The 15,159-nt window shown below is 50.0% G+C and overlaps 1 protein-coding gene across 1 annotated transcript; it reads right to left on the reverse strand.

Moving 5' to 3' along the window:
* Nucleotides 1-1,260: 1,260 nt before the first annotated feature.
* Nucleotides 1,261-14,526, reverse strand: TCAF2 (TRPM8 channel associated factor 2). The gene is made up of 8 exons (XM_081038294.1): nucleotides 14,461-14,526; nucleotides 12,238-12,870; nucleotides 8,691-9,667; nucleotides 8,353-8,450; nucleotides 7,183-7,396; nucleotides 6,604-6,843; nucleotides 4,665-5,002; nucleotides 1,261-2,632 (listed from the first exon to the last, which is right to left on the reverse strand). Exons 2-8 carry the CDS (start codon nucleotides 12,858-12,860, stop codon nucleotides 2,381-2,383), a joined length of 2,742 nt encoding a protein of 913 aa, XP_080894420.1. The 5' UTR covers nucleotides 12,861-12,870; nucleotides 14,461-14,526; the 3' UTR covers nucleotides 1,261-2,380.
* Between the last annotated feature and the right edge of the window lie 633 nt (nucleotides 14,527-15,159).

Raw genomic sequence — 15,159 nt, forward strand, 5'->3', positions numbered from 1 at the left:
TGTCTTTGTGTCTATGGCCACCTGTAACACCTAGCATTATTCATCCATTTACAAAGTCAGATTTTGTCTCTGTGTCTATGGCCACCTGTAACACCTAGCATTATTCATCCATTTACCTCTCAACTAACACCAGTTCTGGAGTAGAACTGCCTGGGTTCAAATCGTTTTCTCCATCTAAACGGAGGCTAATGACGTGCTGAAATTAGAAAATCAGGTAGATAGCTTTTTGGAGGTTAAATTTGATATTTAATAAAAACTCAACAGTGAAGGATAAATCAAACCTCCGCTGAACTTCCTTTCATCCATTTTCTAGGTGGATTTTTGTTTAAATCGTAAATCATTCATGGAAGATAAGATCCACATTTTTTTTTTTCATTTCTGTGGTCTTTTCAGTCAAGCCGACTCTTTCTCTATTAGCTTTGTGACATCAGAAGTTGTTTTATATCCCGAAGTGTCGGTTTTCTCATCTATGAGGTGGGAATAATAATAGTATCTAAATCAGAGTTCTGTTGCAAAGATTCCATTAACTCAAAGAAAATACCTCCCTCAATACCTGGGACATAGCGACTGCTCACTCATTATGTGTTAGATGTCATTACTGCCCTTTCAATTAATATTTCCTGAGCACCTTTTATATGAAAAGTACCTGGCCAAGGACACTAGTGAAATAAAAGGAAATTACCCTAGAATTGAGAGATGTGCTGATGGGACTCAGAAAAAGACATTCCCTAGGGCAGTTCTCTTTCAGAGGAGCCACTCTACTCTCAACAAAGCTCATGGATTGATATTCAGTATAACAAAAGTATGCTTTAAAAGTAAGCTAGAGCAAAATGGCTACGTGTACATCCTGGAGACAAGTCTAATTAGAACTCCACCTAACCAAAGAGCAGGGATGGGCTGGAATGCGATTATGAGAAAGTTCCGGGGATGCTGGGTTGTGGGTTAATTAAATGATTGTGAGTTCATTAGGTCTGCTGCGCCCAGTAATCCTGTCCCAGAGTGAAGCCTGCCACATCCATGGACCTCTCAGCACACCTGCTGTCCACGGACAGCGTCCTGATTCCATGGCGACCAGAGGAGTCGTAGCCTGTTTTGTTCTAAGAACAAACAGACTATGGACTTTGTAGGGTTGCTAAAGCGACTTTTACCTTTGGCTGAAACAAAAATACTGGAAGATGGAATTAACCAAGACCAAACCCTAATAGCTTTGTAACATTCAGTTGAATTCACACCGTTCTCTCTCTCTTTTTTTTTTTTTTTAAGATTTTATTGGGGGAAGGGGAACAGGACTTTATTGGTGAATAGTGTGTACTTCCAGGACTTTTTTTCCAAGTTAAGTTGTTGTCCTTTCAATCTTAGTTGTGGAGGGTGCCATTCAACTTCAAGGTGTTGTCCTTTCAGTCTTAGTTGTGGAGGGCGCAGCTCAGCTCCAGGTCCAGTTGCCTTTGCTAGTTGCAGGGGGCGCTGCCCACCATCCCTTGTGGGAGTCGAGGAATTGAACTGGCAACCTTGTGGTTGAGAGCCCACTGGCCCAAGTGGGAATCGAACCGGCAGCCTTCAGAGTTAGGAGCATGGAGCTCTTAACTGCCTGAGCCACACCGTTCCGTAGGTTATACCCAAGAATAAATCCTGAGGCAGGAGAAAGGATATAGCTGGGCTAGGATCCTGACAACTATCGTTGGTACCGTGTCTGGGAATGACACTGATAGTCATTACTTTCCCCTGAGGACTGAATCCTGACCTCAAGGTGGCCAACCCTAAAGTGAGATTCAGTTTGTAGGTTGTCCGCACGAAACTGGACAGATGGGCCACTGTAGGACCTGGTGAAGGCCTAAGAGTACCCTCTCAACAATACCTTCCCCATCATGGAGCCACAGATTTTTATCCCCACGTCATGGACAAGAATGTAGAAGCACAGAGGCGTTAGTGGCTTTCCACAGAACCAAAGCTGGTCCAGGGTTCTCTCCACTACATCAGCCTGTCGTTCTTGCTGTTAGAAAACCTCTCAGAGCATAAGAAATGAAGAGCCTTGTTCAGGGCTGGCAGGGACGAGGGAGTGATACCAGATTATTATGGTAATCCATAATCCATATTCTTTAGAACTGTTGGCCAAAAAGAGAAGCCAAGAGCCTGCATGACCTCAAGATGCCAAGAGCAAAAATCGTCCACTAGCTGATGAGGATGGATAAGCAGAGTGAAAATACAAAGAAACACCAAGGCGTTTTCCGGAAAAAGTTGGTTTCATTTTGTCTTAAAACCTTAACAGCTGTCCTGAAGACAGAGTAGGAAGTAGGATTCAGGCTCCAGGTACACGAGGCCAGGCTCACGGGTGGTAGAGTGAGTGAGGGGCCTGCTGTCCTCCCACCAACTCTGCACAGCTTTACATAGTGTGGACATGAACCTGCGTGGGGTTTTCCCGCCACTGAGGCAGACAGGCCAGGCTATCAGCCACTTCCTTCTGGACAGGCCAGCCCCAGGCCTCAAAGAAAGGAACTAGATTCTTCTGCACTTTTTCGGAAAACTTCTTCACCCACAGATTCATCTTGCCACCGTTGTCTTTGGGGATGTCATGGAGCGTCTGATACTCAGCAAAGAGCTGTGTAAATGGTTCCCACCCAAAGGCCTCCTGGAGCTGGGAAGAGAAGGAAGGGGCAAAATGAAGTGTCGGGATTGTAAAAGAAACTGCAACGTGCATGTTAAGATCATTTCATTTACGGTGATTTCTGCCCGTTAATCATTCATTAGCTTCACTCTTATTATTTGCCCGCCTCCTACCTGACCCCTGATCATCAGTATAATTGTATTGGCTCTTTCCACTACTTGGCCACAAAACTTATACCCCCTGACTCTTGTAGGGGACTTCTTGGGAACCTAATGTCTGAAGAGAGGTAAACACTCCATAAATGACACTTATTGATATCATCTTTAATTAAAAAGATTATATCCCTAGGTCCTAAGTGTATTCCTAGGCATCAGACAGGTTTGAGCCTGAGTGACTTGAGACCCCCTCACTTTGTACTATTTGGGATGACGTGAGAAAAGGGCAATAGAGCTGAACTTTGACAGGTGACTTAATAGACAAGATGTTCAAGCACGTTTCAGCCGCAGGAGGAAACATGGGGAGGCAAGAAGCCTGGAACAGCAAGATGTGCTCATAGCGGGAAGCAGCTTGGTATCCAGGAGGGTAATTATGGAGGTGTGGAAACTGGGAGATGGAGCTGGATGTGCTGGTGGAAGTCTGAGGACAAAGGGCCTTCCACACCCTGCTAAGCAGCCTTGGCTTTATTCTGCATGGAAAGGAGAGCACTTTGAGAGTGTTACATGCGGAATATTAAAGTTGTTTTGGAAGTAGAATGGAAAATGGGTTGTATGGGTCGAGATAAGATGCTGGAAAAATTGAGGAGTCTTCTGGAATTGACAAGGAAGAGTAATGAGGACCTGAGCTGTGAGGTGGGAATGAATAATAGCAGACAATGCGATGGGGAGCAGACCTCTCGCAGGTAGAGAAAGCAGGTGTCTGCCTGTGCTGCAGCTGAGGCTCAGTCTCCGAGGTGATAGGTGTCTCCATAGCTTTTGCAAAATGATATTCACGGCTCCCCGGTGAGTGAGCAGGTGGGGAAGGGCAGAATTAGGGCTGTAACTTCCACTTTAGTGGCAACTTACAATCTAAGGTGTGTTTCCTTGTAGACCTTCGAGCTGGCTATATAAGAATACAGAATTGATGCAATGCAAAGTTATGTCATTGACATTCACTCTTTAGAAAAAGAAAGTGTATGGCAATACAAAAGCCTGGGGCTCATCATTAACTCTTAATTTTCGGTTCTGGGTCCATCCTTTACATGTAATTTTGGACAGGCTGCTTCAACTCCTTAACTTAGTATGTGTCCCTGGGAAAAGCAGGCCATCCAACTCCTATCTGTAATGCTAGACGCACAGCTTAGGAGGTCTGATACGGAGAACAGCGTTCTCTACTCCAAAACGTGAAAATTCAAAGCAGGACTGGGGGAGGAAACAGGGACTTGGCTTTATTTCACAGGCAGGCGACCTGGTTCAGGGCTTTCTCCCACTGGATTGGTTGGTTGGCTATTTGTTCTAAAAGCATTTCTGGTTCAAGTGGGGTGATAGGCATCTGGGAATATCACTGACAGGTTGATCTCCTACCTTCCTGTCCTGCAGTTGTTCCACAGACACATTACCGTTAACATGAAGGGATGGAACATGCCCTTGACCCATAAAACTAAGGTGAGGAAAAAAAACAAAGCAAAAGAAAGCAAGGACCATTTCTGGAGCACTTATTAGGAGACCAAGGAGGAGCCGTGGAAGAGCTGTGACTCAGTCTTGGGAACATGTAACTCATAACTTCTGCTCTTGACCGATATACTGATAGGCTATATTGCTCTCTCTCTTTTTTCCATAATGCTTTTCATTTCCTCTTACTTATCATCATAAAATCACAGGAGGCAAGTGGAACAGGCATCCTTCTCTCCGTCTTAGAGACGTATAACCTGAGAAGCACCACCATGCAGCCTCGTCTCCCGTACCCAGGGGAGGTAGTGGGCCCAGGCTGGTGGGGGTGGAGCAGGAGTTGGAGAACTCCTGGGATCCAGGATGCTACATGACGGACGGGTCTCGTGGACCCGCCTCCATGAGTTTCAGCTCCATACCTGTAGATATGTTTCCAGAGCTGTCCACACGGTCCAGTCACAAAGGGGGGCTCCCTTCCCTAGGTGCTCTTTGATCCTCTTCTCTCGTTCTGGTGGGCTCAGAGCAGGGTGGGCCTGGGCCCTGGGGATGCCAAGGACTGTCTCATGCACGTAGACTGACCAGAGGTTGCAAGTGGCTTCAGTGGTGTGTGGGGGGAACTCCCACCCGTGCCTCTGCTGGTTGTGGCCCAGCTCGTGGATGGGTCCCCACAGACCACAGCTTCTCATGCTGCTCTCACTAATAAGCTCCTGCACCGACTCCAAGTGGCACATGATGGGGTACCCTGAGTGCATCCAGCCTGGGAAGCCAAAAGGAAGAGATGAGGCATGGGGGGGGGCACCCAAACCCATCTCCCTTCATTCCTCTCCACAGTGTAGCTTTTCCTCACCATCCCGGCTGCCCCCAGTAATTCCAGATTCTCTGTGCTGACAGGAAAGTCGATGGCTTTTCTGACTTGGTCAGAAACTGAAGAGTCCTTACATCCCCTCCCAGCCTCACACTGGTTATGCCCTCCTCGTCACTCTGGCCCTGGAGAATAAGAATACACTTTACACAGCCATTCTCGCTGTAATTCAGTGCTTTGTTTGTGTGTGTGTTTCCTATGCATGTTATTCTGTGACATTATGTCCTATGTCTGAATCTGAGATCCTCGAGGCTAGAACAGTAGAACCCTTTCTTCTCCAATGTCAATTGCTGTTGTTCAGATTCTACTCTTTTAACAGAGAGAATCTTGTCCTTTTATTAAAAATAAGAAAACTGAGGTCCAGAGGAATTTTCTCCATGTCGGAATCAGATTTCCTTATTTTTCTTTGGGTGCTCTCTTTCCTCTAGACCATTCAAGACTTATCATAAACCTCTTTACTCCCTCTTTTCATTGCCAACTACTCTGACTTATGTTCGAAGGAAGTATTTCTGTGTTAGCCTCTCCTTGAAACAACCCTGTTGCGTCCTGCACAACACAAGCCGTGGGAAGGCGAGGGAGGTGGCGAGGGTTAAACTCTCATAAAGAGACAGAGACTCAAATATAGTTAAATCACAGAGGACCAAGGGACTCACAGCCTCCAGGGACTGGAGCCCCAAATCGGTCACTGTGGGTATTTATTGATTTTTCACAATAGAGATCACATGATTAGGGGCAGGGTCTGTGAAACTCTTACACCATACAATAACCATTCATTCCAAATCCCATAATCGTCCCAAAGCAACCGATGCACACCATCCCCCAAATGACCAAGGTGTGGTGCATACAATCCCTGGGGGGAGCAAGTCTCACAAGATAAGATTATCCCATGAGCCAAACAGGAGGGGCGAGATGCTATTGTTCTAATGGGTCCATTACACCTGAGGGTAAAGGACAACAGGTGAGGCATGCGTCAGAAGCTTCTCAGAAGAGGAGGGGCTCAGCTACCTCCTAACTTTACATTAGCTCATGGGGGCCCAGGGGGGTCCCGTCTGGCTTAGGTTGTTTCTCCCGTGAGAAATCTTACCCGTCTTTGACTGCAGACCCTGCTTACAAGGACCAAACATGGAGACTTAGGGTAGCATAAACTCAACCCCAATGAGGGACAATCCCGCAGGGTCACCTTTCCCTAAGGAAAGATTGGAGGGGACAGACTGCTAGGTTGCTGTGTGACTACACAACCCTTATGGTCACCTGTGCACTCCTCGTACCATTTTCCCTGAGATTGTTCTACAAACTCTGTGAAATCTCACTTTGTAGAGGAACATGATTTGCCTCTTCACATATAAACATCTTTGCACCCCATCAAGGTCCATGGTTCTTATGTCTTTTTACCTTTACTGGTAAAATGACCCCTTACACATATTGGACATTAACAAAAGGCAAAACAATAAATCAATGGCGTTCACCGACTAGGGGCCCTTCCCCACAGCACCTACCAGCCGAGATCTGCACGTCAGCAACGATCCTCTCGGGACGGAGGAATGGGAAAGGCTGGGCCGCCAGCTTAGCTATCGCCTGCATCATCTCGTCCCAGAGCCGGAGCACGGGCTCGGGGTCCCCGAGGGCCCGCAGGTTCGTGGTTGGCACTGTCAAAATGATGTTGTCTGTTGCCAGCTCTCCCCAGGGAGCGGGACTCTCCGTGATACGTTTCTTCCACTCCTCCAGGGATGTCTTCCCTGAGAATGAGTAGCACAGACGCTGTCACCCACTTCCCCAACCTTCCCTTGACTTGAAAAACGCAACTTGAACTCCAGGAGGAGGACCCTGAAATAAGGAACTGTTATCATGTGGGTCTCCAGGCCAGGAAGTGAAGGACAGGCTTCCAGACCCTTCCTCTGGTTCTTCCCTGAAGTCTCTGGGGACACAGCATGGTCCATGTCTCCTGCCTCGACTCTCATCTCGAGCACTTCCCCCTCCTGTCCACCCATCCTTCTCTCTCCCCACCTTAGCAACCAGCCCCTAACTACCGTGGCGTCCTCAGTGTTTCCTCTTCCCCCAACATTCAGTCCACTTACCCAGCTTGTAGTACGGGGCAGGCACAGCCTTCTGGATGGTGATGGGCATGGGGCCCAGTTTGCTGCCCTTGGGCACGATGACGTAGAGAAGGCCACCCCAGAGACAGGAGACCGACTGTTTGGTCCTGTCCATACAGCACTGGTGAGTCACCACAGGGGCTCGACACAGCTTGTCGGCCTTGCTCAAGTCATCGGTGTGGCAGCCAACCTGTACCTGGAGGGGTGATTCCACCAGGTGTTGGAGGAACTAGGTCCCTGTGGGGTGCGTGTGAGGATGAGTGCGGTGCTGTGTGGCTGCTGTGTATTAGAAAAAATCCAGCTTCCTCTTTCTGTGAGCTCTATATGGACGACTACGAAACTGCAGCGCCGCAAAGGTCGTATGGACCGGAAGGCACAGAGAATCATGTTTCCTGGGACTAGCACAGCACCTGAGGCTGACACTGATGGGGTCCCATGGCTTCTCCTGGCAGACCCTAAGCAGTCGGGTGATTCCCAGGCTGGGTTTGGCCTGGGGGATACTGTGTGCCCTTCCATCCGGAGGCAGTAGGATCTGGCCCGAGGGGAGGACTCAGTCTCTCTGCCCCCTCTGCCCAGGGCTCCCCTCTTGGTCACATGGTCTGAGTGCTGTGTTCTCTGTTGTCTTGGACTTGCTTTTTCTTAGGCTTCATGTAAGCGAGCTCCTGAAAGGAGGCCGACACAAGAGACTCTAAGTGTGGAAGGAAGTGACGCTCAGAATTGAGTCAGGAGGAGTTTGAATTCTGCATGTAGGGCCTATTTTTGGGAGTGATTGGACTAAGTATACCCTTCACATGGGAGGGTAAAGAGGTAACCAGACAGGCGGGGTGCGATGGGGAAAACTGGTGAGGCTGGGAATATGCAGGGGGCAGTCCCTCTCCTCACACCTGGGATCTCTCTACATCCCTGTCAGGAGGCAAATATCACCGTGCGTGGAAATCTGCAGGCTTAGGGCTGAGAGCTGGAGCTGATCATAGAGCTCTCGCATCGTCACCATCACTCCCTTAGGCACCCTGAAGTTTAGCTGCTTCGTCTGTGAAATCTGTAAAATGGGCAGAGTACTCTCTTCCTGTGCCCCTGGTAGCAGTGCTGTGAGCGGGATGAGTGAAGCCACCCAAGGCCTTGGAATATGGGCAGTGGGTGTTCTGGCCTTACCTTCAGGCCAGCACAGACTGCAGCTTCAGACAGCGAGACTTCTGCGTTTTGTCCGTTCAGGAGGTAGAGCCCAGTGCTCACCCAGGACTCACCGTGGCCTGAGAAAAGCCATCGGAGAGTCAGAGTTCTCCCCGCACCTGGAGACTCACAGCCCCCCACCCCAGATATGCAGCCCCTCCTAAATGCTGAGCAGAACCCCAACCCATCTTCCTGAAAGTACCTGCTAGAGAATGGAGCTGGCCTGCCGGAGCTTCAGCACCTGCGTGGTCCCGGAAGCCCACTAACCCCACCTTCCCCAGCTCCCGCAGCGCTCCAGGCACTCTCCCCTCACTCCATACCTGGGTTGTTTCCATCCACCTCCACAGTGACAGGGAATTCTGAGTGGCAGGTCCCGGTTCCCGGCCCATGTGCCAGCTGAGAGCAGTCGATCCCAGAGCGTGCCAGCTCCGTGGCCAAGCAGAGCACTGCGGCCTCACAGGAGTCACTGGCCAACGGGTTTTCCCGGCTCACAGCTGGGAGGCCTGACAAGCACAGCATCTTTCTCAGGAGCCGGTGCAAGGATATGTAAGCGGGGACTCCCTCTGCAGGAATCTGCAGGAAAGCGGCACCGTCCACTCCCAGTTTTGCTAGCCAGCCCTTTTCCAAGTTCCTGTCCCCCCGAGTCAGGACTGCCTGGAATTCAGACAGTGCCTTGCGGAAGTGGTAGCTCCGCATATGGGGAGTGGGGACCGGGAAACAGCCTGGGTCAAGAGTCCTAGGGAGGATGCTGAGGCCAAAGCCGTTGAGGATGATGTTACCAGGGAAACCAGCCAACGTGGAGCGGCCTGGGTTCTGGGAGGCCCACCACCAGGCCTGGCCCCCGATCAGCAAGCCCCCTCCCTCGGCCACAAACTCCTGCAGCTGCTTAGCTTCCTTGTCACTGTAAGCCACACAGCAGTAGACACCCAGGCCATCTGTCAGATGGGGTACCAGGCTGCACTCTAGGCCATGCTCTGACAGTAGGGCACGCAGGTTTTTTAGACTTGGGTTCACCCCAATTTTGCCCATCTGGCCTCTGGCCAGCCAGTGCACAGCATTGAGCAAAAAGGGCCCCATCTTGGGAGCAGAGAGCATGCCCTCGTGGGCAGCCAGGACCACGCGGCCCCGGCCATAGCGGGCAGCGGCCAGGAAGCAGCCGAGGGAGGCATCTAACCCCAGAGGGAAGGCCAGCGCCCCGTGAACCAGCAGCTGTGAGGGGATTCCTCCCGTGTTGATGTCCAGCTCTGAGATCCCTTCCAGGAGTTGATGCTGGTCCTGCCTGAGGTCCTCCCCACACCTGGAAAGTGACATGGGGAATAAAGGGGTTACAGTCGGTTAATGAAGCACTGGAATGAGTTATTAAGTAGAGAAATCTGTGCGTGGGTACAAAGATTATGCAGTTCATGCCAATCTCCTCATTTTTACTAGTAACATTTAGGAGTTTAGTGCATAATACCATTTATTTTATTGCGTCTAAGACATAATTTTTCCCCTTTTCACAATTGATGGCATATCATTGTTTGTGCTTTGTAGTCCTTGTAGAGGCTAATTAACTTCTTTTACGTGAGGCGTTTGGTGCTTAATTTGTTTTCTTCACCCTGAAATCCCCTTTTACATCTCATTCTGTCTCTCGTTTTATTTAACATGTAGTTTTAGAAAGTTCTTTTGTAGTTTGAAGCAGTCTCAGAAAATCTGCTTCTGTTCATTGGGTCACCTTTTTCTTCCAGACGTGACTGATTCTGTTGTCTTTCAATACTAAATGTCTGTCTCTCTTATATTACCCTTTTAAACTTATTATAGTATTTGTATTTATTAATAGTTATTATATGGATTTTTTTCACAACTTGTATGGGCAGATCTTTTGGATGTTCTGATATAGGGGGGGTGAATTCTCCATAGTGCTTTTTCTAAGCCAACCAGGACCAGTTTGTTTCTACACACACACATCCATATCTACCTTTCAAATTATACTGAGGTCTGTATATTGTTTCTTTCCGCTTTCTTATCACCTGAAATTCGTAGCACTAAGTGAAGGGCAAAGACCATCAGGGGCCTACTGTCCTTGGTGGGGGCCAATCCCTCCACTCTTTGGGGACCTAAAACTAAGCGTATTCTATTTAACCAGGGATAGAATGCACTTAAGGGTTCAACGCACCACTATGCTTGGAAGAGGGTGCAGGCAGCACCCCTTTCTGCCTTCACCAAATCCTGAAGTAGCTTTGCTGCTGTAACACTTGAGGATTTTTTTCTTAAATGTCCACTCACCCAATTTGCTCATTCTTCTACAACATGAGAAGGCATCAATGATCATTCTCGGATGTGTGGTTTCAAGTTTTTTCTTTCAGTGCGCGTCTGGGGTGGAGGTGGTATCAGCAGACGCTGCAGCTCACATCAGTCACCTGTCTCTCCCTCCGGTCCTTGCTTGGCAATTTCAGAATCAGCATCAAAACCTGGCAGTTCAGCTGCTCGCTTATTATGTTTCATTCATGTGGTCAGATTTGGTGGAGAGGGTGATTCCAGGACCTAGCCTCATTTCACACAATCTTTAACTGGAAACTCTACATTTCCGGATCTTGGATATGAAACCGCAATGGTGCTGCTTACCAGCTGGGAGTCCTCAGACAAAGACCTTGCACTCTGGGATCGTGGTGAGGAGCGAATGAGATAACGTCATCTTCATGAGATGCAAAAACATAAGCAACCAAGATGTACTTACTTTTATATGAGCAGCTTTTAATGCATTCTAGACTTGGTAGGTGTAAGGATATTGAGCTATTGATGTGAGATTAACTGTTTCCCCAGACTCTTCTACCCTGTTTCCCCGAAAATAAGACCTAGCTGGACAATCAGCTCTAATGTATCTTATGGAGGAAAAATTAATATAAGACCTACTATTGTATTATATTATATTACATTACATTATATTATTATTATATAAGACCCAGTCTTATATTATAGTAAAATAAGACTGGTTCTTACATTAATTTTTTCTCCAAGAAACACATTAGAGCTGATTGTCTGGCTAGCTCTTATTTCGGGGAAACACTGTACGTCTTGGTGTTAAAGCTGCCGGTGACGGTGACGTGGGATTTGATTTTGCATATAAAAGTAACTGCAGTGTCTTCCTCAGGTATACAAACCAGGTGTGCAATCAGCTCTTGCCCTTGGGGATAGCATGAGCCAGAGGAGTTGGTTTTTAGAGCCGGCCCCTCCCCTGAGCAAACCGAGCAACTCCCTGAATGAACTCCAGAGCCATCAGCTGAAATCTGAAGTTAGCAAACCTGCTAGGTCAGTCCAGAAGGTCGTGACCAAGACTTGTTGGCAGGAAAGTTCACTGAAAACCCCCGAGGGGACATCCCCGTGAAGCAGGCAGGAATCTGAGCGGAGGGCCTGGGCTCCACATAGGGCCTTCTTAGACTTGAGAGTTGATTGGGTTGGTGAGACCCAGATGCTTTTGGCTGAGGCTGGAAGCCCCTGAGACTCAGCAACCCCGGCAGTGTATTCCATAACCTGAAGCTGTCTGTAGTGTTAACACGAGTACACTAGGCCACCCTTTCTCTTGTTATGGTTTCGGATGAGTAGTCATGCATCTATTTATTTACTCATTGATTTCTATAATCTACAAATATCTGTTGCTCTCTTGCACACACCAGGAACTGAGAAGAAAGCAGCATGCGTGATAGGCCAAGATCACTGCATTCATGGAGTTTTCCCTTCTGCTTGGCAAGACAGGCACTCACAAGTGCACAGGGGGCTATTTACAGGTGTGATCACTGATGTTTAGGGAATAAATGGAGAAACTGGAAGGTTAGTCCTAGTTTCAGTAGGGTCATTGGGTAGGATTCCCCAGAGGGACACATTACTCACCTGACCTGGAGTGGGATTTTAGGGACCTTCTTTGACACCTTGAACCGGCCTTTGTCCCCATAGGTGTCGGTAAAGTACACTCCGGCCACACTGGTCACCTTGTTCCCGGGGAACCCGGACAGCACCTTGTCACGACGGTGCTGACTGGCCCAATACCAGGCCTGGCCTCCGATGAGCAAGCCCCCTCCACGTTTCACAAACTTGATCAGCTTTGCAGTCAGGGTGTCTGTGTAGGCATCGATGCAGTAAACCCCCGGGGGGTCTCTCGGTTTTGCCTGAATCTGTGCCTCAACCCCAAAGCCCTGCAGGATGCATACTAGTGGCTTCAGGGAGGAGTGCACGCCAACGGGAGCCTTACGTGAAGGACAGAGCCAGGCCACCGCATTGCGAAGAAATGGAGCCAAGCTGGTATCCAGCAGATAGCCCTCATGGGACAGCACCACCAGGCGCCCTCGGCCATAGGAGGACGCAGCAATGAGGACCTGGCCCATGTCATTCACCATCACTGGGAAGGAGGCCTCTCCAATAAGAAGGAGTTCACAGGGGATGGGGTCTTTGGGGACATCCCAGCTTGTCACTCCGTTCATAAGGGCCTCGAAAGCAGCAGCGGGAGTTGTTGCCATGGTCAGCTGGCTGTTGCAGAGGAAAGCAAAGACTCAGCGTGGTCAGAACAGATGAAGGAATGTGTGAACACACACACAACTAACCACATTCAGATGAAAAGCACTTGATGGGTCCCCACTAAGTGCCAAGCACTGGGGATACAGGAAGGAACATGGCAGACACAGTCCCTGCTTTTATGAATGTAGTATTTTAGAAAGGGAAGGACAATAAATTAATAGGTAGATAAACGGATAAAATGCAGCAGTGAGTAACTGTTATGATAAAAATAAAACATGGTGACACCTTGTTCCCGGCCAGGTACACAGTAAGCACTGAGAACACTGGAGCGTTTGCTGCCCTTTCCACCTTCCTCAAGTGACAAGGTCTGTGGAGTAGATGCTCCAGGGATCAGTGCCACTACCCCTTGGCCCACCTCTGACTTTGGTGGCTACCTGAAGTGCTCTCTGGAATCTCCAGAAGGTCCGGGAGGGATGGAGCTCCAGGTGCCCACAGTGGGAAAAGCTCAGCAACGTGGTCTCCCTTCACTGCCTTTCCTTCCTTCCTTGTCTCCTCCTCCTCGCTTCCGCACTCAGGCGTTCTGCACTTTCTTCCTAAGGAAACTACCTGCACTCAAGTCCTTCTACCAGGTTTGCTTTGGGAAAGAAGAATCTAAGATACCAGAGCCCAAGGCTGCCTTTGAGGCCTTCCACCCTCTCTCTTTCCACGTGCAGTCAGCCACTTCATTTATTCGTCTTCCTTCACCGGATCTCCAAACGTCAGTCCCTTTCGTGTACGTTCATATTTACAGAAGCCCATCTAGTTTTACTTCCCAGGGTGTGGTCTCATCTGCAGTGTTTTCCAAGCTGTCCTACTCACAGTTCTCCCTTCTGACAGCCCTCCAATTTCATCCACTGCCCATAAGGCAAAAGCTGAGTGACTCACTCTGGATTTTAAGGCCTCCAGGATCTGGGCTTTCCATTCTTTTCTAGACTTTTCCCACGAAATCTCTAGTTGGCGTGGCCTCCCCGAGCATGACCTGTATTTCCCGTGGATTCTAGATTCCAGCTTTTTTTTTTCTTTTTTTCTTTTTTTTAACCTCCCCTCCCATCTCCCACCTCTTTCTCAGTACTGCTCTCAGGTCAGTGAATTCACAGACAGCCCCTCCGCATCTGGAGCCTGGAGTGTGTGGTGTGTGACCGCAGGTTCGGGGTCCAGAGTGAGAAAGACAGGAGAGAGGTCAGGCAGCCAACGTCAAGTTCCTGCTAACGTCTCTGAGAGGACAAGAGAAGTCTTTCACTCATCTGGGCCTCCCTGGTTTTACAGGAAAAACACACAACCCAGGAGATGAGCAACGTCCTCAGGACCCCAACTCCCTCTATGTCAGTGCGCCTGTGCGCACACACGTATCTTTGTCCAATTCTTGACTCGCACATTCAAAAAGGCAAGAGAAAAGCGTTTTGAGACAAATAGTAAATAGCGAAACAAAACGAAACAAAAAGCTGGCCTACGAAAAGAGAGACACCCCGATTGAGCGATCGTGCTGGGGGACACACCTGGCACCTCCGGGCGGCTCGGCCCACGCACCCACCCACCCACCACGCGCTGGGGAAGAAAACTCACGCTCGGGTCGTCCCGGACGGCGGCGCTGGCTCCGGAGCTGGGGGCTTAGTCAGGGCGTGGCGGGGCCGGCGCGGGGCTGAGGGGCGGGACCGGGGAGGGGAGGGGACAGGAGGGGAGGGCCTGTGGCCCGGAGCCACCTACCTGCCGTCCCTCCCAGGCGGGCCGCACCTTGGGCGGCACCCGGGACTCTCAGGGCGCCTGCGGGGTGCGCTTCCCGCTCCATCCTCCCCGTCCTCCCCACCCCCCCCCCCCCGCCCCGCCTCGTGGTCCCGCGACCTCCCGGGATCCGGACCGAAACCGGCTCTCCCAGACCCTCCTAGGGGTCCTGGGGTTCGACAGGGAGCCCTGCAAAGTTGCTGGCACACAGGGTGCGGAAAGCAGACCCAAGTCTCTAGCAAACCAGATTCGGGACCAATAGTCCCCCAGCAACAACGTAACCCACAGCCGAGGGTCTGCTTGGGTCCCGTCTGGAATGGGCCTCCCACCGCTCTGGGCCTGGGGTGCGGTGTCACCGCCGCCCAGAGATGCTACGTTGAGGGCCTGCCCCCTGGTGGTCAGCACCCACCGGGCATCCCGTGCCGGGGGACATTGGTTCCAATTCAGGGAACTCAACCCAGAGAACTGGGCCTGGGTGATAGGAATCATGCCCAGTGATCTTCTGCTGGGAAGGCAGCGTAGGTGTTACAGACACACCCATGC

The sequence above is a fragment of the Rhinolophus hipposideros genome (genome assembly GCF_964194185.1).
Source record: "Rhinolophus hipposideros genome assembly, chromosome: 25".
Taxonomy (NCBI): domain Eukaryota; kingdom Metazoa; phylum Chordata; class Mammalia; order Chiroptera; family Rhinolophidae; genus Rhinolophus; species Rhinolophus hipposideros.